The sequence below is a fragment of the Epinephelus fuscoguttatus genome, linkage group LG10 (genome assembly GCF_011397635.1).
Source record: "Epinephelus fuscoguttatus linkage group LG10, E.fuscoguttatus.final_Chr_v1".
NCBI classification, from domain to species: Eukaryota; Metazoa; Chordata; class Actinopteri; order Perciformes; family Serranidae; genus Epinephelus; species Epinephelus fuscoguttatus.
Genome location: NC_064761.1, coordinates 26,617,957 through 26,645,770, shown reverse-complemented (window position 1 = coordinate 26,645,770; position 27,814 = coordinate 26,617,957). Strand labels below are relative to the sequence as shown.

At 42.3% G+C, this 27,814-nt stretch overlaps 1 protein-coding gene across 2 annotated transcripts; it reads right to left on the bottom strand.

Moving 5' to 3' along the window:
• Positions 1-12,787: 12,787 nt before the first annotated feature.
• Positions 12,788-26,019, bottom strand: s1pr4 (sphingosine-1-phosphate receptor 4). Of its 2 annotated transcripts, none has more exons than XM_049588878.1 (2): positions 25,985-26,019; positions 12,788-14,584 (listed from the first exon to the last, which is right to left on the bottom strand). In XM_049588878.1, exon 2 carries the CDS (start codon positions 14,424-14,426, stop codon positions 13,185-13,187), a length of 1,242 nt encoding a protein of 413 aa, XP_049444835.1. In that variant the 5' UTR covers positions 14,427-14,584; positions 25,985-26,019; the 3' UTR covers positions 12,788-13,184. The 2 variants fall into 2 exon arrangements, with proteins under 2 accessions (XP_049444835.1, XP_049444834.1); XM_049588877.1 differs by lacking the exon at positions 25,985-26,019 and adding an exon at positions 15,259-15,319.
• Between the last annotated feature and the right edge of the window lie 1,795 nt (positions 26,020-27,814).

Sequence of the window (27,814 nt, the reverse complement as noted above, 5' to 3'; positions counted from 1 at the left end):
CATTTAGTGGTCTACTAACTTGAATGAGGATGCAAATTATTTAATGGTGCTATAATGGTGCGGCTCTTCTAGACTTTTGAAATGTGATTAGTGTGACCGATAAAAGGGAAACAAATCGTTTTGGGGGTTGTGACACTCAAAAAAACATATCCGCATCCCAAAATTATCTTTGGCAATGTTTGTCTATGGGAAAACCTCTTTTGGGCCCCACTGCGTCACATGACAGACCCAGAGGTTATAAGTCCACATTTAGCCACCATGTGAAATTGGCTTTGAAACTTTGCACTGCTGGGGGCTTGGTTTCTTTAATGGGTTATTGGTTAGATGCCTGAAATAAGTGCTGTGGTTCACACAAATGTATGAGATTTTGAGCTTTGAGTTTGTTCTACATATAAAGTAGGTCAAAAAATACCCCACTTGTGAATTTTGAAGCTTTTACATATTAAAAAAAGGTAACAGAGATTGCCAGTGACATTACACATCATTATGACATCAAACAACAAGCTCAGTGGTGGCGACCTTGAAATCATGTGGCTGTGGTGAAATTCGTTTAATGGTTAATGTTAGCTTTTAGTGATTTAATTTATGCTTCAAAAATCCTAAAAGTGGTGTTCATTTGTGAAGATTATTTTACTGAACCAAATGTGTAAGAAACATAAACTTTTGTTTGCCACAGAGCTTACGTTCTGCAATAATCCAAAATCCAATGGAAATATCCAATGGTTGTATGTTTTTTCTCAAGGAAACCAGGGTGATGAAAACTTCCGAGTTGGCCTACAATAAAACACCATCCCCACACCACTCTGTTGGAAGAAAAATAAAACTATTGGATGTACTGACATAAAATTTTCCACAGACATTCATGGTCCCCAGGGGATCTACAACTATCAGCCCCAACTGTACTTTATGTTAGTGCTAATTAGCATATGTTAGCATGCTAACACGCTAAAATAAGATGGTGAACATGACAAACATTATACCTGCTAAACTTCAGCATGCTAACATTGGTGATCTGAGGGAAATGCTAACATAAGCAGGCTAATGTTAGCATTTCCCTCAGAGCACCACTGTTCCTGAGTACAATCTCACAGAGTCGCTGCAGCTGCAGAGTCTTAGTCTTGTTTCTAAAGGAGTCCCCCTGCAGAGCACCTCTCTAAGAAAACCTGCCTCCTCACATAAGAAACTGAAGGCGAATCATCACCCTTGGAACATCTTTCACAACACAATTAGTTAAGTGGTCACGGTGCTCAGCCAAAGCACAGCGAGAATGAGAGAGGGGATTAAGAAAAGAGAGAAAACTTGCTCACATACATTTCCAAGGTTGAGAGCAAAGTCACTGCACATGGCCGACATCCAGCCCTCAAGAGGAAACTTGTTGTCTTTGGTAATTGTCTTCTTCGCTCATAATGAAAGAGGAATGAAAAAGCACTTTTGTGTGCTTGTGGCAATTTTTCCATCTTGTTGGAACATGTTATTTATTCAAAAACACGGTTAATAGGAGAATTTGTGTTGACAGCATGTCTGCCTCCATCATTATAAAACTCATAACGTCTGGCCTTTGTTTCCGCTGTCCTACTATCTGGAATCTGATAAAGAGGAAACAGCTGGGTCCAGAGATGGTGTAGATTTAAAGAGTCCTTCCTCCTGCACATGTACCCAAACTGGCATCAGAGGAAATCTCTCCAGAACAGGCTGTGTACCTCTGAGCTATTCTTCTGTTAAGATACAGAGGGAAAAAATGCAGAGCAAAGACAACGTGGCGTTGCATTCCCTTTTAATTAAGCAACAACTGAAGAGAATACGTCTTGCCCTGTTCCCTTATCCTTCCTCATTCCTCTTGAGCAGTTCTCTTCCTACTGTGTGTATAAGCAAGGGTGTGAATGAAAGGGGAGATTTGGGAGCTCTCCCTCAAGACATATGGGCAACAACACTTCATGTCTTGCATTCTAGTGAATTTTTATGCACTAATTTGTGCCTTTTTAACATCCATTTATGCTGGAAATGTCTTCAATTTCAACAAAATTAAAGTCCTTTGCTGATTTAATGTTTGAATTGTGGGATGACAACTGTATATCTTTTAAATAATTTTAGGCGAACATGTCCCCAGTGTCACCCCAGCCAATCTAAGGTTATGTGTATCAGGTAGACCAACGGTTAGTTGACCAGAAAGGTCATTAGTCGGCAAGATTTCATTGGTCGCTTAGTTGTAGGAAAAAAACAGATGTGAAACTCAATTAGGAGCTGCGTGTTGTCACAACAAATCAAAACCTATATGACCGGACCATGTGGGGATTTAATTGTAAAGGACAGACACAGGAAGTGGCCACACTCAGCAGTCAGACACGTTACAAACCATTCTCCGCCGACAGATATCTTTCCCTTCTTCTGCAAATATTCAGTCTGATAAATACGGATAGGCCTACCCACTTATAAACAGCTCCTGGAAGAAGATCAGCTCTGCACTCAGGATTTCAGGTACATAGGCTATACGAAGCTTGTTAAGGTAGCAACCTTAGACGCAACCTGCCACCTGGCACTTGACAGCTGGCACAAAAAAGACACTAGAGTAGCGCCCAGTGCCCGACCTCGCATTTTCCAAGCGGTTAAAGACGCGGTATGCGGCCCCTAATTTACACGGCTGGTGCCTGCAGTTATTCCACAGGCTAGTTAATAACATGTCGGGCAGGAAATCCAAAGTGTGGGATCATTTTGAGAAGGTGAAGGACGAACCCAAGGTGATATGTAAACTCATCTTCATTGGTCGACTACAAACATGACGTATCATCTGAAACATGTGAGTAGCTACATGCCCATTAGCCACTTAGCACAATCATTACTGCTTTGCAGACAGTGTCATTAACAGGCGGCTCGCTCAGTGTGTGACGTGCACTTGTAGATAAAATATAGGCCTATATTAATGAAGGTTCATTTGAAGGTTTTGTATTTCTCTGTAATGTAGCACAGTGTTAATAAAGTTACTGATACTATTCTTTCTCACACCTTCAACTCAAACCATTGTGTTGCCCCGCCCAAAATATATAATTTAGTGATTTCTATTTTTAATGCATATATCAAGCAAAAATTCACACACCGTCCCTGACGCCAACAATGTATGCAAGAGGATACCCAACGCGTCAGATTTAGACGAGAAAGTGCACTGACAAAGTGGTGATATTGAATGAGTTTGGATGATAATATGTGTTTATTATGCACAACTAAAGAGACATGTACAACTTTACACTATGTATAAATCCTAAATTAGGTCCACTGGCACCAGAGAAAAAGGGGACATTGATTTCTCAGCCAGGTGCAGTCGACAGACACGTGAAGAAGAAAAGGCCCTTGTATTCAAATATTTGATTTGTTCGTTTGGACATGCAGCGAGTAACGCCCTTCCTGCTCTTTTGTTCGCCTTGTTGGCGAGAGCCCGATGTCGGCTCACAGGAAAACGGCAAACACATTGATTGATTGAGTATAATTGTAACCACAACATTGGATATTTGCACAGCCATTATTGATGTCTGAAAGCGGAATGGGACGCTGTAAGGTAGCCAAATAAACTGGATATTTTCTTGGGGAGTTTTTCTCAGGGAGTGAGTCCACTGGGTTAAATAAAGAGAGAGTTTCCTGGTGCTGCCAGTTTATGAAATCATCCAGTGTGTGTGTGTGAATGATAAAGACCAGATAACGACCTCCTGACCCAGCAGACACCTGGCTGTTGCTGCTGTCTGCTAAATATCACCGTGGGAACACATTTACTGAGTACACAGGTGCACGAGCACATATAAATACATACGCTGACATATATGGTTACGTATACGCAACACATGTTCACTTAAACACACGCAAACAAAGCCCTGTTGTGTTTTCTCTAAATGTTGATGGCTTATTGATCATGACAGAATTTCTTTACATTAAACCCTTTGACGTAATCCAGACATTTAACGGAAACTTGCACTATTCCCATCGCAATATTCATCTAACAGCTGCAGGAAGCCATGCAACTCCTTATTTTAAGGACTCCCATTCATTCTGATGTTTAAAGATAAAGCTCACAGATCATGCAATGTTTTATGTCACAAAAACCATCAGGCAGTAGATTACCTTTGATATTCCGACAAATCTTTCCTCCACTTTTCTGTGAGCAATAGGTACAAAAGAAAATGAGACGTCACAAGCTTGTTTTTTTCCAGCCCTGCATTACCATGTGACCTACAATATGCGTGACAACATGTCAGCGAGGCAGGAATGATAATCTCTCCGCCGTCATCTGAGTCAATACATTCCTGTAATTTCGGCCGTTTGCAACACTGTGGGAACTTTCTTTACCCCCAGCTCATACATTTTCTGTCAGAGTAGTGAACTGTGTGTCTTTCAACACTTCTTTTAAATTGTGGTGTCACTCATAGTTATGGTGCTTATATACACTACCTTCTCTTTGGCTACTGTCTGGAGCGAAGAGTCAAAGGGTGTCCTCCCATATCTGGCCTGCAGACACTAGTTAAGTCATATTTCTGGAGCTGAAGGATAATTTTCTGCAGCTTTGGCTGTGCCGTTGCCATAGACACACCGTTGGAAATATTTGTATCCAAACAAAATACCTTACCGTTTTTTTTCTTCAGTCTGAGTGTAGCTGATTTAACAGTGAGTGACCTAGTTGCTGTGTCAATAGACTTTTCTTTCAGTGCAACGGCCTCTTCCATATTTTAATGCTTCCTGTGGTCTGAGTGAGTGAGGTTGAGACTGGACCTTATTCTCATTTCATCGGTTTTGTAAAAATTTCCGATTGCTCGACATGTTGTAAAATCTTCCTAGAGCTGATGAGAAGCTGGGAGAATGTTTTGTCAAATAGTTTGCCATGCCATGTTTAATTCAACCTTCCCTTTGTCTTTGGGTGGTTTAATGTCCTGCGTAGACGCTTGGGATTCATCTTACTCCACCGTGAAGATTGAGACAAAGTAGTTCACCTTTTTCAGGTTTCCGCAGCACCACACAGCCGAAGTGAAGGTAGGTTAAATGAAGCTCTAGTGAAAGTGCAGTCAGGAGGATTATACTTTTGCATGCTTAGGCCTGTAATTTGTTTCTCATACCATCTACCATTCACTCCCTGCATGCATGCTCACTCACAATTTCTTTATGTCATTGTCTGGGGCTGTCAGTGGAGATATTAGCTGTTCCATCAGCTGATCATATTTAACAATAGCACAGCAACACACCTTCATTGTTCGCCTATTATCTTGCTGCTGTCTTTTTAAATATGATTCTATTTCTGCCTGTAGTACATTCACGCTGCAGCTGTGCGCATACTCCACCTAGTCTTTGCAGTTATCAGATTCATCAGCCTAATCAGAGTCACCAGCCACAACCACCCCCAGTGTCTGAACTCCACGGGCCGATTTATCTTGCTGCTGCTCAGGGTAACACAGGTTACAAAATCTTTCTGTAGAGTATAAGCGGATCTTAGCAAATCTTAATCATCACGTATCATCGGAAAATCTATACACCCGTAATCTTATTATTATCTTTACTCCTTTCACCTGTCGCTCCTGACTGAAACGATAGTCAGGGCTCAGAGAAGCACCAAAGGACACTGGAATTTCCCACAAATTAAAAAATGCATGATGTCACAGCTTGTTGTTTCACACAGCTTCAGTTAGGCTTTCCACCTTCCACCTTTCCACTCCAGATGCAGTGACGTGACACAGAACCATAACAAGGAAATATTTGGGTCTTTTATACTGTGTGCAGGTTTCTCCTTGCAACAAACCGATATTCTCCCACACTGTAGGAAGCAGGGTACTGAAACTCACGTCGACAGCAGGGTTCTCAGTTTTCTCTGCCTGGTTAGAAAGTGTTAGATGAGCACAGACAGGCAAAAACCTGCCACACGGAATTCCCATGAGGGGTGTGTCTACAGTGTGACCTCACTTTGGCGGTCCAGACACTCGCCACCCTCACGGATGTGTAAAGCATAAATCAAGCATTTAGCTACATGTCCACAGGGGTGTTTTTGGACACGCAGGGTGGCGCTGCTTCCCAGCATTGGATGCTTGATGGATTCCACTAGGTACGTGGCCTGTCTGCTCCCGGTAGGGTGACCAGGTGTCCCACTTTATGCAGGTTTGTACTGCAGGTTTTATTCTGTCCTGCATCCCACATGTTGAGACAATGTCCTGCATTTTGATTTGCTCTGGTTATCAAAAGTTAAACCAATGCAGGACAGACAATTTTCTAAAACCTGGCTTTCATCCACCGGCTGTGAAGAAGCAGGGAAGGTTTTTATCACAGGGCTGTGTTTGATGTCATCAAACTACACACATGTGGGTCAAGTGCAGGTGAACATCAATGCCTTCGCTATGCTACGCTCAACAGAGACAAGTGAGAATCACCACACACATTTAAATGGAACATGATGGAAACTACCACAAAGTGAAGGCAGCTACGACAAAGATTGGGAAACTACTCTACTTACAACTGGGTGAAGCCGTTGGAAGGTAACTCCCGGAGAGTTTTTTTGTGGAACTTGTTATTTGTCAATCTCTCATCATTGGTGATATTTCCCACAATGTCCCATTCAGACATACTCTTTGTCCCACAATTGTTTTAAAAGGGATCTGGTCACCCTAGCTCCTGGATATCAAACCAGACCAGCATGGCGACTCCTTTGAAAGCTTTCTCTTATATTAAAAAAATGTATGTCTGAAATCATTTGAGGTTAGAAAGAAGCCAGGCAGTTGATGAATCTGGCTCCATTTTAGATCAACAACAGTTATTTAAAAGTTTTTAGGGAGTTTCCAGAAGTTGCGAGTCACGCAGGGCACCCCTGACTTGCATAAAGTAGCCTTGAATCAACTTCATGCAAATGAGCAGTGAATGTCCCGTCTCTAGAAACACAATGCATCACAATGCACGGCTGCTTACATAGACGTACATAGGCTTCCACTCCAATGTCACAAACCAACACATGCACATGCTAAGGAAGTCTGTGTTTGAAACCAGCAACTGTGCATTGAGACATATTTGGGCACATGGTTGGAACACAGAGAAGCAGATTATGCTACAGGATGAGGTTGAAGAGATGTATCTATAGACATCTTGATCTGTACGTTTCTGCAAGAAACTGGGTCACTCTATAACTGCCATGAAAACATGCTGACCTCCGCCCTGAGAGAGCCGCAAACCACCACTTCAAATCTACGTGGGTTGTGTTTGATACTCATGAGATACGTTTTGGGTGGAGTATGCATGTAAATTGATTGCTGTGTTTGTCAGTCTACTATCTCAGCAAGTAAAATAGAATCATCTTTTGAGAGCTGAAGTGAATAATGGCCGAAAATACCAACAATTTGACCCAGGATATACTGTAAAAAGTCTAATTTCCCCTTAAATGGATGGTTCTGTATTTTTGAGGCAGGGCTGTATGAGGTACTTATCTATAGTCAGTGTGTTACCTTTAATAGATGGCGGTTGGTGCACCCTCTGTTTACACATACAGATGGGACTAGTGCCCCAGAAGCTCTACAATGCATTGCTGTGAATGGACAACACATTATCACTCCGACCTCGTCACATACCTTCAACACCAAACAGACGTGGCTGGGTTTAGGAAAAAAGAACAGGGTTTGGCTTAAGAATCTTATGGGATGCGAACACTACTCTCCTGGATGAACGTCGGTGTTTGTTTGGACCCATCCACCACCCCTCTCGGACTTTTGCCACCTTAACTTTCGTTCTTGTCCCAACGCGTTTCTCTCTGTCGCTGCCAGCCACCATTAAACTAAAACAGCAACCGGCCATGTATCAGGGCCAACGTTAAAGGACGTCTTTTTTCATTGGTTTCTGACGCTGCAAGTCACTGCCCAAGAACCGTATTTCGACTTACTGTCAGTCTAAGTGGAGGCTGCTGTTCCTCGTCGGAAGTTCTGCAGTTGAGAAAATGTAGTGCCAAAAAAGAAGGCAGTCTGACAGTGAGGAAAAGCAGTAAAAATATCCTCAATATGGCGTCCAGTTAGAGTGATATTGATTTTTTTAAGTGGGCCTCTTTTTAGGTGGCTAGAGTATGTTTTGGTGTCAACCCCCCTTCACAGCAATGCATTGCTGAGCTCCTGGGGTGCCAGTCCTGTCTGTTTCTGCAACCAGGGAGAATACCGACCGCCATTTACTGAGAGTAACACACTGACTATAAGTACCTCATACAGCCCCACTTCAAAAATCCCAAACTATCCCTTGAACAAATGACTGTTGTTAACATACTGAGTCCAAAAAATATCATCCAGAGAGATATTAACATTTCTGAGTTTTTCTGTTTAGTTACATTCAGTTTTTGTGCAGCACATGTGCCACCACCGAGTTGTCGCAGTGCTGATGGCAGCGTATCACACACTCCCCCCGTGTAGCTTCTCTGTGCCTCACGCGCTGCCTTCCCCTCTCCTTAGACAGTACATCATTAGCTGTCTGCTGAACACCTGGAGGCAGAGCCAGCGAGGTAATTATTGAGGGCATAGCCAAGTCTGCACGCAACCATCATTAACCCATCGTACCTCATTTAGAGCAGAGAAAAGGCCTTGTTGTTGTAAGGGGAGTAGGAGAGAGGGAGAGAGAGAGAGTAGCGTGGATTGGTGATCAGCCCCTGACATGTCAAATATGATACAACGAATGTCTCTGAGGCTAGAGCTAATAAAGCCTGGAATTTGCTGTTGCTTTTTCATCAGGCACCGGACCTGGAGCTGTGCCAGGGCCAAGGATGAGAGAGGCTTATCCCCTACTCTTAACCGTAAAGATGTAGGAATTCATGAGCGGGGAACTCACACAAACACACACACACACACACACACACACACACACACACACACACACACACACACACACACACACACACAGCCAGCAATGACTTGTTTGCTTCCTTGGCCACAAAAAACAGGAAAAGATTTTGAGGAGAGCCGGCCTCTGAAATCCTTACTTCATAAAAACCTCATAAACGACTGCAGAGACCGGATTTAGAGTGTAGTGTGTGTTTACGGGCATATTTGCCTGTGAGTGTGTGCAGAATGTATGTGGGCTTTTATTCTATGCATGAACATTTGCAATCCAGCTCTGGTTTCAAGTTGCTTCACTGTCATGTGCACATAATGAATAGTAAATATGTGTGTGTCTGCATATTTGAGTGTGTGCTCTCCTGCTGTTACTGCACAATCACCTCAGCTGCTGCGTGGGCGGCTGTTCCAGGTATGAAGGATAAAAGCAAAGTTCCTCCTATCGCACCTCAACGCCTCATTTCCTTCCTCCAGTCGTCAGTGACGAGCCCGTGCAGCTCACACACGTCACGAGCAGGAATGTCTGCATGACAGGCTGCCAGTGGAACATCTCAAAATTATTACTGATAGGCAAGTGGATTATTGTTAAAGTTAAGATGACTTGCAGGATTGTTTTGTTAATCATTTTAGTTACTAATATGTTTGCATCAACAGAATCAAGCTCAATATTTTTAGCAACTGCTGAAGAAATAGATTCTTACTGATCCTTGCATGAATATATATAGAGTAGAGCTAAGCTCCCATCTGTTTCCTCTTGCTTGAAAACCTGATATCAGAGTTTTCCATCTTTATTTATGCTAACAAAGATAAAGGGTCTGATTTTTTTAATCAGGACTGCACACAGCTTCCATCAGGCTTTGAGAGCATGTTGCCAAAACTCATGGCATATGTTGTTTAATAAAATATTTAGCTGTTTTATCTTCGCCACAAATGAAAAGTACTGAAAATGACAACATACCAGCAAGAACAGGAGAAAATAAGTACTCATTAGACAATGGACAGAAAATCCCAGTATCATGTTTGAGCGTTTTAAAAACCCTCTGTGAGAAAGTACACTTCCTGGCGAGGCTAATGGAACAGAGGCTGACCTGAGGAGGAGACGAGGCTTCAGCAGTGCTGCAGTCTACAGGGACACTTTAAGGCATTTACAACAATATCCTGCAAAATCTGGCTGAGAAAAAAAAAAAAAAGGATTAAGGATATTTCACCATCTTGCTCTCTTGCTTGATCTCTTAATATCAACATGTTTGTCAGCATGACACACACACACACACACACAACAACCACCACACGCACTCTTATCAGTAGTCAGATCTGTAATTAGTAATAACTTGTCGTAATGCATCAATCATTTTCAGAATTTTCGCTGATTCACTATGATTTTGATGGATTTGAATGTGCTTAAGATTAACACTTTAAGAGCAGTGTGTAAGATTTAAGGGGATTTAGTCTATAGTGGTTCCGCACAGGTGGCAGGCAGGTTCCCCTGCCTGCTACCTGGCACACAGTGCACCAAACCCTGATTTCTGTCACTGCAGGTGGTGGGCCCACAAGGCGATGGCTCCATGTTATATTTTTGGGCAAAACCTGACCAGCCCCATAGCCTGAGGCCGGGCCACCAGATGCTTGCTGGCGTACCCCATACTGGGTGAGGTGCTGGAAGTCCGAATTGTGCTTTTCATCGAGGTCCTCTTGAATCTCTGTTAGTCTGGCCCTTCCCATGGGACCACTTTGCCTTGGGAGACCCTACCAGTGGCTTTTAGCCCCAGACAACAGAGCTCCTATAGGTTCACAGGGACACACAAACCCCTCCACCACGTTATGGTGGCGATTCTTGGAAGAGGTTCCGGGCATGTCTCACAGGTAGGAGCCCCGGGGTAGACCCAGAACACACTGGGGGGTTTACATAACTCATTTGGCCTGGGAACACCTTGGGGTCCCCCAGGGGGACCTGGAAAGTGTTGCTGGGGAGAGGGACGTCTGGGGTGCTTTGCTTGGCCTGCTGCCTCCGCGACCTGGCCCCAGATAAGCGTTTGAAAATGGACGGATGGTATGAATAGTCTATAGTGGTGAGGACTGCAGACTGTAACCAGCTGAAACTTCTACCAGTTAGAATTCTTTCAGTATTCATTGTTTAGGAAGTTTTTACTGAGTGCTAAATTATCTTCCTCTCCAAAACAAATGGGCTCGATGATTAAAACCGGTGAAAACACTGAATAAAGCAGTTTCACGTTGCTAATCAGTGCCTTTCAGACAGGCTATAAGCCCAGCACCTGCTAACTTAAGATCAGGATGTTCACAAGTTTTTTACCAGAGGCCAAATTATCCGCAGACGTCTCTTCTTCTCCAAAACAAACCAGCTTCCCCTTTAAAAAAGTCTGTTTTTTTTGGACGCTGCTTTTTACAGAGGGGCTGCTAACTATGGTGGCCAACGCGAAAACATGTATGACCCTCTCGACAGCCATTTTTTGGTTCGTCCATTCTATGCTACTGTAGAAACATGGTGGTGCAACATGGTGGACCCTGTGGACAAGGTCCTGCTTCCTATGTTGATATAATCGGCTCATTTTAAGGTGACGAAAATACAACAATTCCTGTTTTCAGGTGAATACACACTAAAGAAAACATATTAATTATATTATTCTCAATTTCTGCCAATATCCCTCTAAATCCTACACACTGGAGCTTTAATTAAATATGGGATTTTAATGGTCACAAATAAAACATTGTGATGGGATAAAATAGGCCTCTTGAAACTGTTTTTGGTTGGCCTGGGTCCTCTGTGGTTAAAGAGCCTAAAATCACATTTTCTCTATCAGTGATTTGGTGCGACATGAACACGCTAATTTATTTTTTTGCACAAGCCTGATTATTTCAGATTTTTTGTCTTTGCCCCAGCTCCTCTCACTGGTCTGACATGGGTGGGGTTTACAGTAGTTGGAAAAAGGTGATGTCATGCACCCCTGAGCACCAATCAGCATTCAGCATCATTTGAATCAGAATCTGACCACAGTTGTGGGTTGTTTGTTGGTATGAATCTAATGTGATGAAACCACACCACCCCGTTACAACTTGTGTTATTGGTCATGAGCATTTAATGATACAGAGAAATAGGACTTTGACCGTTCATTTGAGATATGATGTGGAAACTGGGCTCAAGCAAAGCAAACACATAGTGCTGAAAGTGTGAACAACACAGTACTGACTTCCCACAGCAAGTGAGTTTGCACCTTGTGGCTCTGATCTGTTGCAGCAACTGTTTCGTGGAACAAAACAGTGAAACTGCCAGAGAGCACACTTTGCATCCTGTGCCTTTGCAGAATGGCCAACCGTTGCTTTTGTCTTGTGAAAATACTTTTACACGTCAAGGCAAAACCAGTTGTTCTGGTATACAGTAGCAGGAGTACAGTAGTCTGTATAATTTACGGGTGCATACTATCTGCTAAACCTTATCTATCCACCCTGCCAGGCAGTCATAATGCATTTATCAATTAGCCCTGGCTGTATGTGCCCTTGGGGCTGCAGTCCCAGCCCTCACCTCCTCTGCACTGAACTTCCATCAGTCATCCTGTCAGAGAAGCAGGGAGGGGAGAGCAGCCTGCAAAAAGGCGCTTTGAGGAGGATGTCAGGTTTAACAAAGAAGGTGAGCCTTTAAAGTTAAAAATATTTTCCCTCATGTAGAGTTGCATGAGTGTTTTGCAAAGCCTGCATCGGACCAGTTTCATGAACAGAGATCTTTTTTTTTTGGCAGAGATTGAAATGTAATTTTAAATATGGTGGAATATGTGACAGGTAGATATGGTAAATATAGAAAACTATGAAGCATTTATGTTAAGGTTACAGTAAGGTATATTTCAGGCTGGGAAAATCTAAAGCATGACCCATCTGTTGGAGCTAGTCAAGGTTTCGATGATGTGTCTCCCTCCAGAGGAAAGCAGAGGTAGTATACTTAATGTAAAAAGCATGCACTCATGTATTAAGCAAAAATAAACTTTATTTATATTTTCATCATACAGTAAAACATCAGCTTACAATACAATGCAATACACTATCATTATACATTTCTTTGTTAACTCTTATAAAGATAATACTTCTGGTAAATAATATGCTTTCATATCTGTAAAAATAAATCTGTAAAATATTCAGTGGCCAAAATACAGTGCAAAAACATAATGTCTGGTAATGCAAAAAATAAATGCCCATCATTGTAAACTTCAGGATAAATTCACATTTACAGCAGGTTTTCTGACAGTTTGGTGCAAGTATCTGCAGGCACAGTATTGAACATTCAAACCAAAACTGAGAGGAAACGGTTAGATGTGTATCAGTGCACACAGGACTTGTTTGCTTGGGAGGGGATCACATTGTGGTTTAACCACTTGAAACTGACAGACAGCTGGTGGTGGAGCTCAGTCTGTATTTTTTGGATGCCCTGCGAGTCTTGCCAGGAGTTGACGGTGGGGAGGCCACACTCAGATTCCTGATTTTGTTAAAACTGTTCCTCAGACTGTCCCTCCTGCTCCCTGAGGTGCTGTTGGACTCCTTTGATGTGAATTTGTCTGGGTGACAGAGGCCAGCCTTCACGCAGCAGCAGCACAGCAGCTCAGCCATAGCCTTCCTCATCTCACTGCTGCCCACTGTGTAGATGATGGGGTTCAGGCCTGAGTTGAAGACAGCCAGGGTGATGCAAATGTCAGCATAGGACAGCAGTACACACTGACGGGAGACACAGAAGAAATCCACCAGTAACAGCAGGAACAGTGGCCCCCAGCAAAGCATGAAGCACCCAACTATGGTGATCACAGTTTTAAGCAGTCCCAAAGAGCGCCTGCGACTGCGCTGTGGACCCAGCTGTGTACTTTTGTGAACGTGGCAGTAGATGGCACCATAAAGCACAGCAATAGCCAGGAGGATGACGAAGAAGATGAAGAGAGAGAAAAGAATGTAGGACTTGGAGTAGAGAGGGAGGAGGGTGGAGCATTTGCCCAGGCTGCACACACAGTTCCAGCCCAGCAAAGGGAGGAAACCAATCACCAGCGCCAAAACCCAGCAGAGTGCCACCAAGGTGTAGATCCTACAGGTCTTTCCGGCTGACTTCTGGGGCATTGGCTTCATCATGGTGGTGTAACGCTCCATAGCAATCAGCAGCAAACTGAATATGGATGCAGCCAGGGCCACAAACAGCATCCCTTCCCTGAGAAGCCATTGAGCAGGGGTGAGGCGAAACGTCTGGCTGCCTGACATGAAGATGTTGACCACGTAGGCAGTGCCAGTGAGGAGGTCACTGAGTGTAATGTTGGCAATGCAGACATAAACCCAGCGCCGGCTGTGGCAGATGCGGGAGATGACGGCCACCAGCACCAGGAGATTCTCCAGGATGATGGAAATACTGATGAAGAGGAGGACGGCCATGGAGACACTGATGTGGCTCTGGTTTTTTGAGATGGTCCTGTTGTGTAGGCGGCCGGTGTGGTTGTAATGCCGCAGGATCACATGGCTGATCTCGGTGGCTGTGGTGGTGTCGTTTGATATGGTGGTGTCGCTGGGGAAACTGGGTAAGTGGTATAGGTGGGGGCACGAGGAGGAGGAGGTGAGGGAGGAGAAGGCATTCATATTAGCAACAACCGGGCTGGTGGAGATTAAGGCTGTGGGTGGGAACAGGCGGAACCGAGCTGGTACGAGCTGCGCGGGAATTAGTGTGAAACTCCTGTGATCAAACAGGCTATCATCACACTCTAACCACTGGAGCTCTACCTGCACACAACACACACCTGAGAAGACAAAAGAAGAAGAAATTTAAATACAGCATCTACTTGAATATGAAAGAAAATTCCCTGGCTCTCATGATTGTGCTGTGTGCTTCATCATTACAGTGTTTCAATCAGTTTAAAAGCCCTCATTTAAATGCCTTCCTCATGTGCCACAACACTCCACCTAGCTGTGGTTAACACAGGATGAGTAAGCAGCTGCAAAGGCATTTAAATTGCCGCATGGAGGAAATACGCACGTTGTTTTCTTACGAGAATGCTAGGAAAAATGTTTTTAAAAATTCCCAAACAGCAATGCAGCTATATTTTATTTAATTACTGCACTATAATATTAATCAATAATTGCAAAATGGCAAAACATCTGTTTTTTCTTTTTTCCAGCAAAACTCTCTTCAGTGAAATCAATCAAAACAAATTATTAAAATATTACTAAAGAAATAAAAAAGCTTTTTCCCCAAGGTTCATATTGTTTTAAAAAAAATTCTGAGCAAAAAACCCCAAGTACTTCATGCAGCACCCTAGAGGTTTAAATTCTGAAATGTGTTTAACAATTAAGATATATTTGACATTATATTCTAATTTTACCCTGTTTTGGTTGTTAAAATCCATTTTCAGGTTGTTATTATTGCTCTATGGCTGTGGAGTGATGTGAATGCTGTGCAGAGGAGAGTACTTACTCTGGCTGCTGGTGGTGATGCTGAGTGACTGAGAAGATGTCGCTGACTACAGAGTTTTGCACCACATTTTTGATGGGGAAGTAAGCCAAACGAGGCTAGGTATTCACACACCACACCCAAAACACATACACACACACACACACGCACACACACAAACACACACTCGCACACACACAAACACGATATGCAACAGCAAGATTGCTGTCACTTTTGTTCCATCACCTTGAGAAGAAACAAAGAAACTGTGAAAATTTCCCAGTTGCCCACAATTCTAAAATTTCATGCTCTGAGAAGTCCAAATTGTCCAACAAGTATCTCCTATAAGTTTTTCCAAAAATGTGTTTTACTTTTACTGATATTAACAAATTTTCCACCACTTTTCTGAAGACATGTGAGGACATCACGCAGATTTTACTAGAAAAAATTAAATCCTACTGACCAAGCTGCCCAATGATAACTCATACAAGGCTCTTTCAACACATGTGCCACACTAAGTTGTAAATGTTTTGTAACGTGACTCAATATTTTTGAAGGATATGTGGCAAGCATCTCACTTGCACTTACGAGAGCATGGCATCTAGTCAAAAGTCTTACAAAATCCTCACATTAGAGTCGATGTTTTTACTCAATATTTCTCAGAAAGTAGACTTCAAGAGAAAAACAGGAACTCCCAATCAGATGGAAAGGTGCCCCTCCCTGCAGATGTAGGGTTTCATACGTCTCATCACACAGATGTGGCTGTTGGTTTGTGTAAACAGGCCACAGTCACACTATTCGCTCCATGCTCTCATTGTCACCATGTATGGCACACTCGACTTCAGCAAACCTCCAACCATGCAGCAGCAGACCGTAACCACATGCCATAAGACAGGCAGTGGCAATGAGACCAAGACCACTTTCAAGTCAACCATAAATACATAATATACTGAAAACCAGCATACGAAGCATCTTGCAAGCACCCAAAAGTGATGCCAGACCCTGAAATCAAGAAACCACTTTTCAAATATGAGCAAAACCAGAACTTGTGGCTGAACACATTTGCCCTTCAGAGTGGAGTTCTCAAAGACTTATGATTATATATTTCAAGCTTTCAGCAAAGTAGGGTCTAATTGTATCGCTGCACTGTAATTTTCATTTATCAGTGTGGTCTGAAAAAAGGTCAGACGAGACCTTTGAGAAAATAGAACTATAATCATGCCAGGGCCCCAAATGTTTCTCTAAGAAAATGTAGTTTTTCATGCTCATAGAAAATGTTATTATTTCAGTAATACGAGAAATTGCTAGTGGATTTATCTGTCATCTTCCATCTACATCCATCATAAACATGTGTCTGTGGTTTTACTCAACAGCTCTCCACATTGCATGGTTTCTCTATTCAAGAAAACGAGAGTGCACGTAAAGATGGAAGCAACACATAGGTAGTATAACCGCGAGAGACTTGACCTATATTGTGAGTCAAGTGTAACAGTTGGCACAACATGAAGGTGCTTTACACATGAAACCAAAGGAGCTAAATTTTAACTTCTCCTTTTTAGACCTGAGATGTAAAAAAACAACATGCATCAATAAACCACACAGTAAGGATTGCAGTAGAGGAAAGATGCTCCTCTATCTACATGCCCTAATACTGTGGTGAGTTGTTATTGTAAATGAAATGTGGAAAAAGAAAAACAGAATTCATTTCAATGCAAACAACAGCAACCTGAGGTGTTAACAACACCCAGACGACTGTTGAATACGCCCTTACTCTGAAAATATAACTTCAATCAGCACTATAACCACAAAGTGCGTATTCTAAACCACGTGTGGTGTGTGTGTGTGTGTGAGTGTGTTTTAACTGACTGATAAGCAGAGCCAGCAGCCCTGTAGGCTTTTGCTGCAGTGGCTCTAAACAAGATTGTGCTTTTGCCCTCGAGTCAGTCCAGGGATTTTATTGTTTGTCCACTGATATCCGCCACACTGCTCTTTATATCTGTCTCTCCTGTTCAGAGTTGCAGGGGGCTGAAGCCAATCCCAGTATGCACTCGGTGAGACAGCACACAGACTGGTCACCAGACTGTCATATTTGCAGGCATTTAGGTTTCCTGTGGGAGGAAACATAACCTACCATGCATGCAAACTGTACGCAGAAAAGCCCTGGCCAACCAGGTTGGATTTGAATCAATCACCTGTGACAATGTAAGAATGCAGAGGGATGCAGGGGATTAACAAGTGCATTGAGGAATAGTTCATGTGTAATGGAATAAAACTGTTTTTAATATGACAATATCTGTATATGTTTGTTTAATCATATGAAACAACAAGAGACCATCGCTCCAGCCATGATACATTGATCTGCCACATATGTAAAACAAATGTTAGCCAGTCCCCTTCTATGTCATTACTTCTAGCCCCCTTGATCGTGCCACATCCATCGTCATACTCGGCCTTCATTTTGATCTCCACTACACACCTGTAAAGTTTCGTGACTGTATCTTGCACGGTTGTGATGCTATTGTCTGGACAAAACCTGTCCAGAGATAGAAAGACAGACAGACACATAAACTACAGTCTTCCACCACAGTTCCTGTAACACTGGGTATCACCAAGGCCACATTTCGCCTGGATGACACATACAGATCCACACGGCGTTGTCACGGCTGGCAAAAATCAACATGATCTTGCCTTCGTGAGTAAAGAACCGGACACTATGTTGCTACTACACTGTACATAAATGGAAACCTTTTTCTGCCAGCTCTTTATCTATAACTTAGCAATTGGAATACTATTAATTGTCCGTATAGTAACACCTAAAACAAAGTCTGTAGCATTACAACTTGTGGAAAAATGTGCAAAAAGCAATCAGAAAATATGTGACAAAGCCCTGAATGCCTTGCTAATTTCACAGTGAGCCTTCATATACAAGTCATAAACACATCTGTACGAGAAGACATTATGACAAGGCCAGCGTTTTCCTGTGTCAGCATTTAGTGAATATTGCAGAGATTTCATCTGTAGTCACTTCCATATTTGCCTTTGTGCTCAGAAGATTTCTCCTGAACTGCTTTTCATGGGTTTGAGCATTGCGTTATTCTTCTTTATGCCACAATTCCAACCAATAACATCACAACAACATTAGCCCAGCCTTTGAATGAAACACCTGCTCCTACAATCGCTCTGAGGATTTCATCCCCGTACCTAACAGCAGTCAGGTTACCGTTGGCTATGACTTGGAGGGCTGTGTGACCCTCCAAGGATCTACCTCCCCAGTCGATCACTGACCCTGGTCATGCTGGATGATGTTACAGGCAGCACAACATTCACCATGCTGTCTCTAGATGCTTTCATGTCTGTCACATGTGCTCAGTGTGAACCTGCTCCCATCTGTGAAGAAAGTGAGGTGCAAATGGTGGACCTGCCAATCTTGTGGTCTCTGGCGAATGTCATTCGAGCTGCACGGTGCTGGGCTTTGAACACAGGTCCCAGTAGAGGATGTCGGTCCCTCATGCCATCTTCATGGAGTCTGTTTCTGACAGGTTGGTCAGCAACATACACACCAGTAGCCTGCTGGAGGTCATTTTGTAGGGCTCTGGCAACACTCCTCCTGTTCCTCCACACACAAAAGAGCAGATACTGGTCCTGCTGCTGGGTTGATGCCCTTCTACAGCCCTGTCCAGCTCTCCTCATCTAACAGCCGGTCTCCTGGTATCTCCTCCATGCTCTTGAGACTGTGCTGGGAGACACATCAAACCTTCTTGTGACTGCACGTATGGATGTGCCATCCTGGAGGAGCTGGACTACCTGTGCAACCTGACTGGGCTGCAGGTACCGCCTCATGCTACCAGTAGTGACAAGGACACTAGCAGAACACAACACTAGACAAGAACCAGTCAGGAAGGATAAGGAGAGAGCAACTATCATTTGCACCAAAGCAGGTGAAACTGATTCCCAATCACTTGTGCTTCCTAAATGGACAGATTAATTCCCTGAAATTTAACTGACCTGATACTGTGACCGTAAAGTGTTCCTCTATTTCTTTTTTGAGCAGTGTAGATTACGATACGGTGTTAGTTATGGTTGCTAAGCACCTTCAGACACAACCTGCTTCTGCGGTTTTGAAAGTTGACTCAGAGTAAGCACAAGAGTAGCATCCGCCACGAGACCTCGTGTTTTTCAGATGGTGAAAGACATGGCATGTGTATGGGCCCTAAGAGTGCTCCACTGATTTAGGTTTGCACTACTAAATGAGGAGGTTCTCTTTCTCCTGTCTAAGTCCACACTTGTTTATTTTCTTGTAGTCTTCAGCTCCAGCCAACGCTGACACAAGTGACATCACTTGAGGTACTTCATTAGTTATCAAAAGAGGCTATAAAGCCACAAAAGGCTTTATACAACTGTTTTTTCACACACAGGTAGTCATACTCCCCAAGAACAGGCTTTGATGTGTAAAATCAATGGAGTTTCCCTTTGAAATTTTCAGCCCACGCAGTGCAGCGTGGTTTTGATTTGAGTAATTCAAGGTTCCCAGGCATTTGAAGCTGCATTTACCTTTTCTTGACAACACATACCAAGCTGACAGACAGAGATTCCTGACATGTAAAGGGTGGTCAAACATGGTGCACAGAGAGCTAGAGACCCAGCCAGTGGGGCTGCAATGTCGTGGCACAGCCCTGCTCTATGCGATCAGTTCGTACACACTCAGGTCTGTCCTGCCCCGCTGGTTGCTTGTGGCTGCAGCTTGATTGGCTGCCTTGATGTGACACCCTCTCATTGCACCACCAGGTAGGTCTGCGCTGCAGTTGTCCCAGCATGCTTTGTGCAGCAAATCAGTTGCTTCCAATACACAATAGATGGGGGCAAATGTCTCGTTGCATTTAGTGGGGCTGCACTGTCAGTCCGACACCAACACAGAAGGCAGCGACGTGGTAGTGCTGGTGGGGAGGCTACCAGTTTAGCAGCCCCACTATTTATTTATTACTTTTAATCTGTCTATTCCAATCATACTTTTTAACTATCTATTCACACCAAGCCCCTAAAGTGACTGAGTGGGATGTAAAGACTGTGAGGGGACCCTTTTTTATTTGGAGCACAAAATACTTAACTGAGGAACAATTTCTCTGTCAAAATCAGCAGAGGGAAGTGTGTAAAAACAACTGCTTGCAGCTTCAGTCTCTCTCTGTCTTGTCACTTCCCTGTCGTTTCACTGCTTTAAAGCATCTGTCCCTTTAAACATGTCTGCATGTTTATATCCTGTTTAAGCCTGTTTAAAAGCTGAGTAAATAATGGATTGATGGCAGAGTTTGAATCATACAACTGTATTGGTGTAGATGGGGCAGTATGGGTTTCCGTATGCCATTGAGCTACACACTGTAGGCCAATGCACTGATGCTGTTGCAGCTGGCCAAAGAAAGTGTTGTTGCTTGCCTGTTATCAGGCAGAACTGTCAACTCGTTACACTCTGTTTCAGTCAACTTGAACTCAGTGGAGCGGGCAGATTCAAAGGTCTGGATGCAAGCAATACTGGTGCAGGCATGTGGTCAGTTTGCAGCTTCATGCCACCAGCTTTACATCAAAAATGACTTGACACAGCATAAATTTAAAACATGTGTGAGCTACAGTTCTTCCCAACAGATATGTTGGGATGCTAAGGCTTTCAACCTACAACAGTGATGTTAGACGACATTTCTCCACAAACGTGCAATCATTCTTAATCCATGCCTGTGTCCATGGCATATGCCACTCCTGTACTGTTGCCTCATATGAGCTATGAATTGCCTGCTGTGCACATCCACTGCACCCCCAGCCCTTTCACAATGCACACAGCCACTTTGCTCACTGTAAATATGAAGAAAATATTGATTGGTGGAGCTTTAGACGTTTAGGAAACCAACTCCCTTCCTGTTGTGGGTTTTTTACGTCAACTTTCACAGTATGTTGTGGTCAAACAACAACTAAATTGAAAACTCTGTGATACAAGGATCATAAGACAGTTAAACTGGGTGTGTAAAACATCTGATGGCAACTATGGAGAATGTGCTGCAGAAATGGTTTCATGGTGGAACTACACCCAAAGAGACTGAAATAAATAAATGTTAATTCCAATCTTATGGTTGAGAAGTTACTGGTCACAGTAGAGCTATTGATTATGGTGACACCATCTGGCCAATCGGTTCAATTCATGCAACAATCTACAGTTATCTCTAACAAATGTGGTTGCTCAAGTCTTGACTCAAGGACACAGACGTGCATGGTGTTGAGCAGTCAACATCTGGTGGCAACAAAGCAGTATTACAGTCATTATCCTGTCAGAGGGAAAACATACAGCATCACTGTGAGACCACTGGAAGCTGTGACAGAGCTCACCGAAATCATGAAAACTGAGTTCACACACCTTGATGTAACATAAATTGGAGGTTTATTTCTTGACATCAAGTCACTTCTGTGTTTTTGGACTGATTGTTTTACATTTAACATACCAGGTGAGAAGTCTATTTTTTTTAATGTAAAGTAACACATCTATGTAGTGAACTAAATGGGTTGAATATAAAAAAAACAACCATGTATTTTTCATGGTTTTTTTTTTGTTTTGTTTTGTTTTGTTTTTGCATTATTTAAGAACAGTGACATATTTAACTGTCAGGAAAACATATTAGCCGATCTCACGCACTCAAATAATAATCCTGGTCTACAGCACTGGTTCCCAACCTGACCACCATTAGGGGTCACCAAAGCTTCACGAAAAGGGTGGATAGTTTGATTTTAAGGGGTGTTGGAAAACCTTTTTTTCCCCCTCAAATATACAGCATATATATTTAGCATTTCATTTATTTACATGAATAAAACTAAATTAATTTGTTGAAATTAAATTTTGAATTATTATTCAAGATATAAACTCTCACAGGAAAAAAATTCTCACAGGATGAAAGCACGGTGAAGAGCAGAACACAAGCTATATACACAGAGTCTTCACACTCTGCTAAACAGCCTTACCCTGCACCAGAGAAGTACACAGGTCAGAAGCAAAAGGCTTGACGAACAATGGCCTTGCATCAGGGAGATGAAAACACTGAATTTGTCAAAAAAAAAAAAAGACTATTAAGTGTGTGTGAATGTTAGTTGTTTTTAAATATATATATAATACAGACAAAAAAAATTAAAAAAAAATATCGAGAAAACTCATCTCTGATGTAAAACTCACAGGAAATAGTCTGATCAAATGCATCCAGATTGCTTACACAAACTTCCTGCAGTTACTGCTTTTACTTTTTGGGCTACAGTTTATCAGTTTTAATGTAAAATAGCCACAAAATATGTCACTTAGTCAGGGGTCAGGCTGTCAACTCAGTGGAAGAAAAGTGGTTCCTCGAGAAAGGAAAAGGTTGGGAACCACTGATCTACAGAACCAACATGGTGGGAACTAGAAACTAACAAGACAACACAGACAGAACTTTTATAACTATATCAAATATGTTTTTCAATTTTTGGTTCAGATCCATTTTTTCATAATTTAGCCTGACAGGCTGGAGTGTGACAAACACAATGGCAGACTGTTGGTTTTTGTTTTGTTGAAATATTTTTACAGGTGAAGATAAAAAACAGTTCTTCCAGACAGTATACCATACTGAGAGTACTGTACAGAAGCCTGTAACTGTAGTATAAAAGCAGAGAGGTGAGAGCAGCCTGCAAAAAAAAAAACCTTCTGGGGAGACTGTCAGGTCCAACGGAGAAGACGAGCCTTTGAAATTAAATAAAAAAATATTTTCTCTCGTGTACAGTCACATCATGTCTATCTTGTCTTTTATTTATATTTTCATCATACAGTAAAACATAAATGATTACAGTGCAATACACGCATATTACCTATTTCTATGTTAAATATCATGACAATAATACTTCTGGTAAATAATTTTCCTTCATATCTGCATTTTCATTTGATTAGATGAATGTCAGTGATCAAAGTACAGTGGAAAGGAATGCAAAATGTGCTGTCATTGTAACCTTGCCTTCATATCTATAAAAATAAATGCATTTATTTTTATTTGACAAGGTAAAAGGTTAACAGTTAAAGTGCAGTACATCAATCAATTATGTCATATATGAAGAGGAATTCAAAAAGAAAAGTGCTTATCATTTCAAACGTACAGATAAGTTAATATTTTTAACATGTTTTCCGACAGTTTGTGATCATCAGTGCAAGTACCTGCAGGGAAAGTATTGAACATTTTGATGAAGATTCTCAGTCATCCAGGTCATGGTAATCCTAATATTGGAGATAACTGGACTTGCTTGAGTTTCTTGAAGACGTTTCAACTCTAATCCAGGAGGCTTCTTCAGTTGTATTGAACATTCAAACCAAAACTCAGAAGATGGTGGTCAGATTAATGATTCTGTCATAAAACTGTTCCTCAGACTGTCCCTCCTGCTCCCTCAGGTGCTGCTGGTCTCCTTGGATGTGAATTTGTCTGGCTGACAGAGGCCAGCTTTCATGCAGCAGCAGCAGCAGCAGCAGCAGCAGCACAGCAGCTTAGTGATAGTCTTCCTCATCTCACTGCTGCCCAGGCTATAAATAATGGCCTGAGTTAAGGACAGCCAGGGTGATGTGAAGGTCAGTGCTGGACAGCAGTGCACACTGGCGGGACAGTAACAGCAGGAACAGTGGCCCCCAGCAGGGCAGAAAGAACTCCAACTATGGTGATGACAGTTCCCCAGTTTTTTACAATTGCTCACATCCTTATGTCCAATCTGTGCTCACATCTTCAAAACTCTAAACACAATGAGCACAGCATCATGTGCTGTTTGCTAATGTCATCAACTCTTTGTATTTTGAAATTTTGAAAGTCAGCACTGACTGTTCTCTTGAGTTGGAACCACATGCTGGTGTTTGGTATGAGTCTGTTCCGCCATGTTTTAATAGTTAGTGCATGTAGAGAAAGGGTTTTTTTGCATTTGGAAATGTAGAGTTGGAGTTTAATGAGCAAGATGCCGTTCTGAGCAGAAACTTAACCATTCTATTTGGCTCATTGTATGAAGCTGTTGTGTTGTGTTAACAGTGAAGAAAAAGTATCTAGTCTAAAGGTAAACGCTTGTTCGCCATTCTAAAAATCTATAATGAATTGCCAGGAGTGTCTGCGTTGGTGAGCTCTGTGGTTCTGGGCACCATCGAAAGAGGTAGAAGGGCTCAAGATCAAATGGCTGATCTCGGTGGCCGTGGTGGTGTCGTTTGATATGGTGGTGTTGCTGGGGAAACTGGGTAAGTGGTACAGGTGGGGGCATGAGGAGGAGGAGGTGAGGGAGGAGAGGGCATTCATATTAGCAACGACCGGGCTGGTGGAGATTAAGGCTGTGGGTGGGAACAGGCGGAACCGAGCTGGTACGAGCTGCACGGGAATTAGTGTGAAACTCCTGTGATGAAACAGGCTAATCGCCAGCGCCAAAACCCAGCAGAGTGCCACCAAGCCGTAGATCCTACAGGTCTTTCTGGCTGACTTCTGGGGAAGTGATTTCATCATGGTGGTGTAACACTCCATAGCAGTCAGCAGCAAACTGAATATGGATGCAGCCAGGGCCACAAACAGCATCCCCTCCCTGAGAAGCCATTGAGCAGGGGTGAGGCGAAACGTCTGGCTGCCTGACATGAAGATGTTGACCACGTAGGCGGTGCCAGTGAGTGATCGAGGCTGTGGGTGGGAACAGGCAGAACCAAGCTGGTACGAGCTGAGTGGGAATTAGTGTGGAACTCCTGTGATCAAACAGGCTATCATCACACTCTGCCTGTTCACAACACACACCTGAGAAGACAAAAGAATAGGTAGTCTAAATACAGCATCTATGTGAATATAAAGACAATTCCCCTCATTGTCCTGACTGTACTGCTCCCTCATTACAGTGCTTCATTGAGTTTAAAAGCCCTCATTTAAATGCCTCCCTCGTGTGCCACAACCGTGCACCTAACTGTGGTTAACACAGGATGAGTAAGCAGCTGCAAAACTGCTGCTCAGTTTCTCAGAACTCTAAACACAAACTAAAAATAGTTAACCAATTTGGCAAAACTCTGATTTTTTCCACCAAAACAATACACACAGCTATGAAACAAATATCTCTTACAGAGCATCAGTCAAAAACAGGTGTGGCGAATGTAAAACACTGCCATCAAAAGAGTTTATATATGTTTTGGACTCATCTTTGTATGAGGGTAGGATACAATGAAATTTGTCAGTGATCTCCAGCTGGGGTTAAGTCACAACCCAGCTTTGCAGAGTCATACTGTTAATACGTGAGCTTCAGGTTTTTAGAATTGTGTGCATAGGGTCAAGGAAAAACTGTAACTGTGACTGGAAATGCATGCTTTCTTAAAATTCCCAAACAGCACTGCAGCAATGAATTACTGCACTATAAATAATAGCAAAATGGCACAAGCATCACTTTTTTTCTTCTTCAGTGATGTCAATCAAAATAAATGAATTAAAAAGACTGAAGGATGAAAAAGATTTTTTGCAATGTTCATATTGTTTTAAATAAAATCTGAGCAAAACAAAAAGCAAACAAAGAACAAAACATCCACATAAGGTGCTCTACGCTGTGCTCCAAGAGTTAAGCGAAAATTCTGAAATGTGTTTAACAATTAAGATATATTTGACATTGTATTCTAATTTTACCCTGTTTTGGTTGTTAAAATCCATTTTCAGGTTGTTATTATTGCTCTATGGCTGTGGAGTGATGTGAATGCTGTGCAGAGGAGAGTACTTACTCTGGCTGCTGGTGGTGATGCTGAGTGACTGAGAAGATGTCACTGACTACAGAGTTTTGCACCGCATTTTTGATGGGGAAGTAAGCCAAACGAGGCTAGGTATTCACACACCACACCCAAAACACATACACACACACACACACACACACACACACACACACACACAAACATGATATTCAACAGCAAGATTGCTGTCACTTTTGTTCCATCACCTTGAGAAGAAACAAAGAAACTGTTCAAATTTCCCAGTTGCCTACAATTCTAAAATTTCATGCTCTGAGAAGTCCAAATTGTTCAACAAGTATCTCCTATAAATTTTTCCAAAAATGTGTTTTACTTTTACTGATATTAACAAATTTTCCACCACTTTTCTGAAGACACGTGAGGACATCACGCAGATTTTACTAGAAAAAATTAAATCCTACTGACCAAGCTGCCCAATGATAACTCATACAAGGCTCTTTCAACACATGTGCCACACTAAGTTGTAAATGTTTTGTAACGTGACTCAATATTTTTGAAGGATATGTGGCAAGAATCGCACTTGCACTTGCAAGAGCATGGCACCTAACCAAATGTCTTACAAAATCCTCACATTAGAGTCGATGTTTTTAGTCAATATTTCTCAGAAAGTAGACTTCAAGAGAAAAACAGGAACTCCCAATCAGATGGGAAGGTCACCATGTATGGCACACTCGACTTCAAGTGGGATTTGAATCCAATCTGTAAAAAAAAAAAAATGCACAGGGATGCAGAGTTAATAAGGTAATGACGTATATTCCATGTGTAACTGAACTAGACAGCCCCACAGTTGTATGCCTCCATTGACCAATCAAGTTTCTCTTACAATTTACACCCATGTCTGTGAAAACATGGATGCACCACACTCATTGCCCCCCCATAGCACAGACAATCTATACAATCAGCACAGCTGCAAGGTGGGCACCCAAAAAGAGCTCAGCATCTGACCAAATATTTCCCCTTCTGTTCCTGAGATATGACATTAAGTAATAGTCAGAAAAGTGTTTTATGCAGAATATTATCACGTCACAGGGAAGTTAACCTTTTGGATATAAAATGTCATCACTTCATTTCTTTATACTATTAGATATTTGTATGAAGTTTTGTCATAATTGGCATATGAATTCTTGAATTATGGCCAAAAACATATTTTATGAGGTCACACTGACCTTCACTTTTGACCACAGAATTCGAATGAATTTATTCTTCAGTCCAAGTGGATGTCGAATTTAAGGAAATTTCCTTAAGGTGTTCTTGGGATATTATGCTCACGAGAATTAGACAGATGCAAGGTCACTGACCTTGACCTTTGACCCCTGACCACCAAAATCTAATCAGTTCATCTTTGAATCCAAGTCAACCCTGTGCCAAATTTGAAGAATTTCCCCTGAGCCAATCTTGAGATATCGTGTTCACAAGGATGGGATGTACGTTTGTATGTGTGTACAGATGGATGGATGGACATAAATACAGATGGATGGACAACTTGAAAACATAATGCCTTCGGCCAGGGCTATCGCCAGCTTCCTCTTCTTCCTCCTCTTCCTGCTCCTCCTCCTCCTCCCCTTGCTCTCACTCTTCCTCTCTGTTCTCCATGCAGATCCATTCTGGGTAGGCATATTTTTTGACATGTTGTAGTTTCAGAAGTGTTACTGAACAGATTTTAGAAGCCTAACTTTATACAAAAATAAAAGTCTAGTGATGGTCAAATGGTTTTTAAAAACATGCGCTAACAAACAATTAATTTGATCTTTTATGGTAAAGATAGTAAAACTATGCTAGTGGAACTAAAACTGACTATTTGCTATG

Coding starts and splice junctions, on each gene's coding strand:
- s1pr4 (XM_049588878.1), bottom strand. CDS start 14,426: ATGAATGCCTTCTCCTCCCTCACCTCCTCCTCCTCGTGCCCCCACCTA.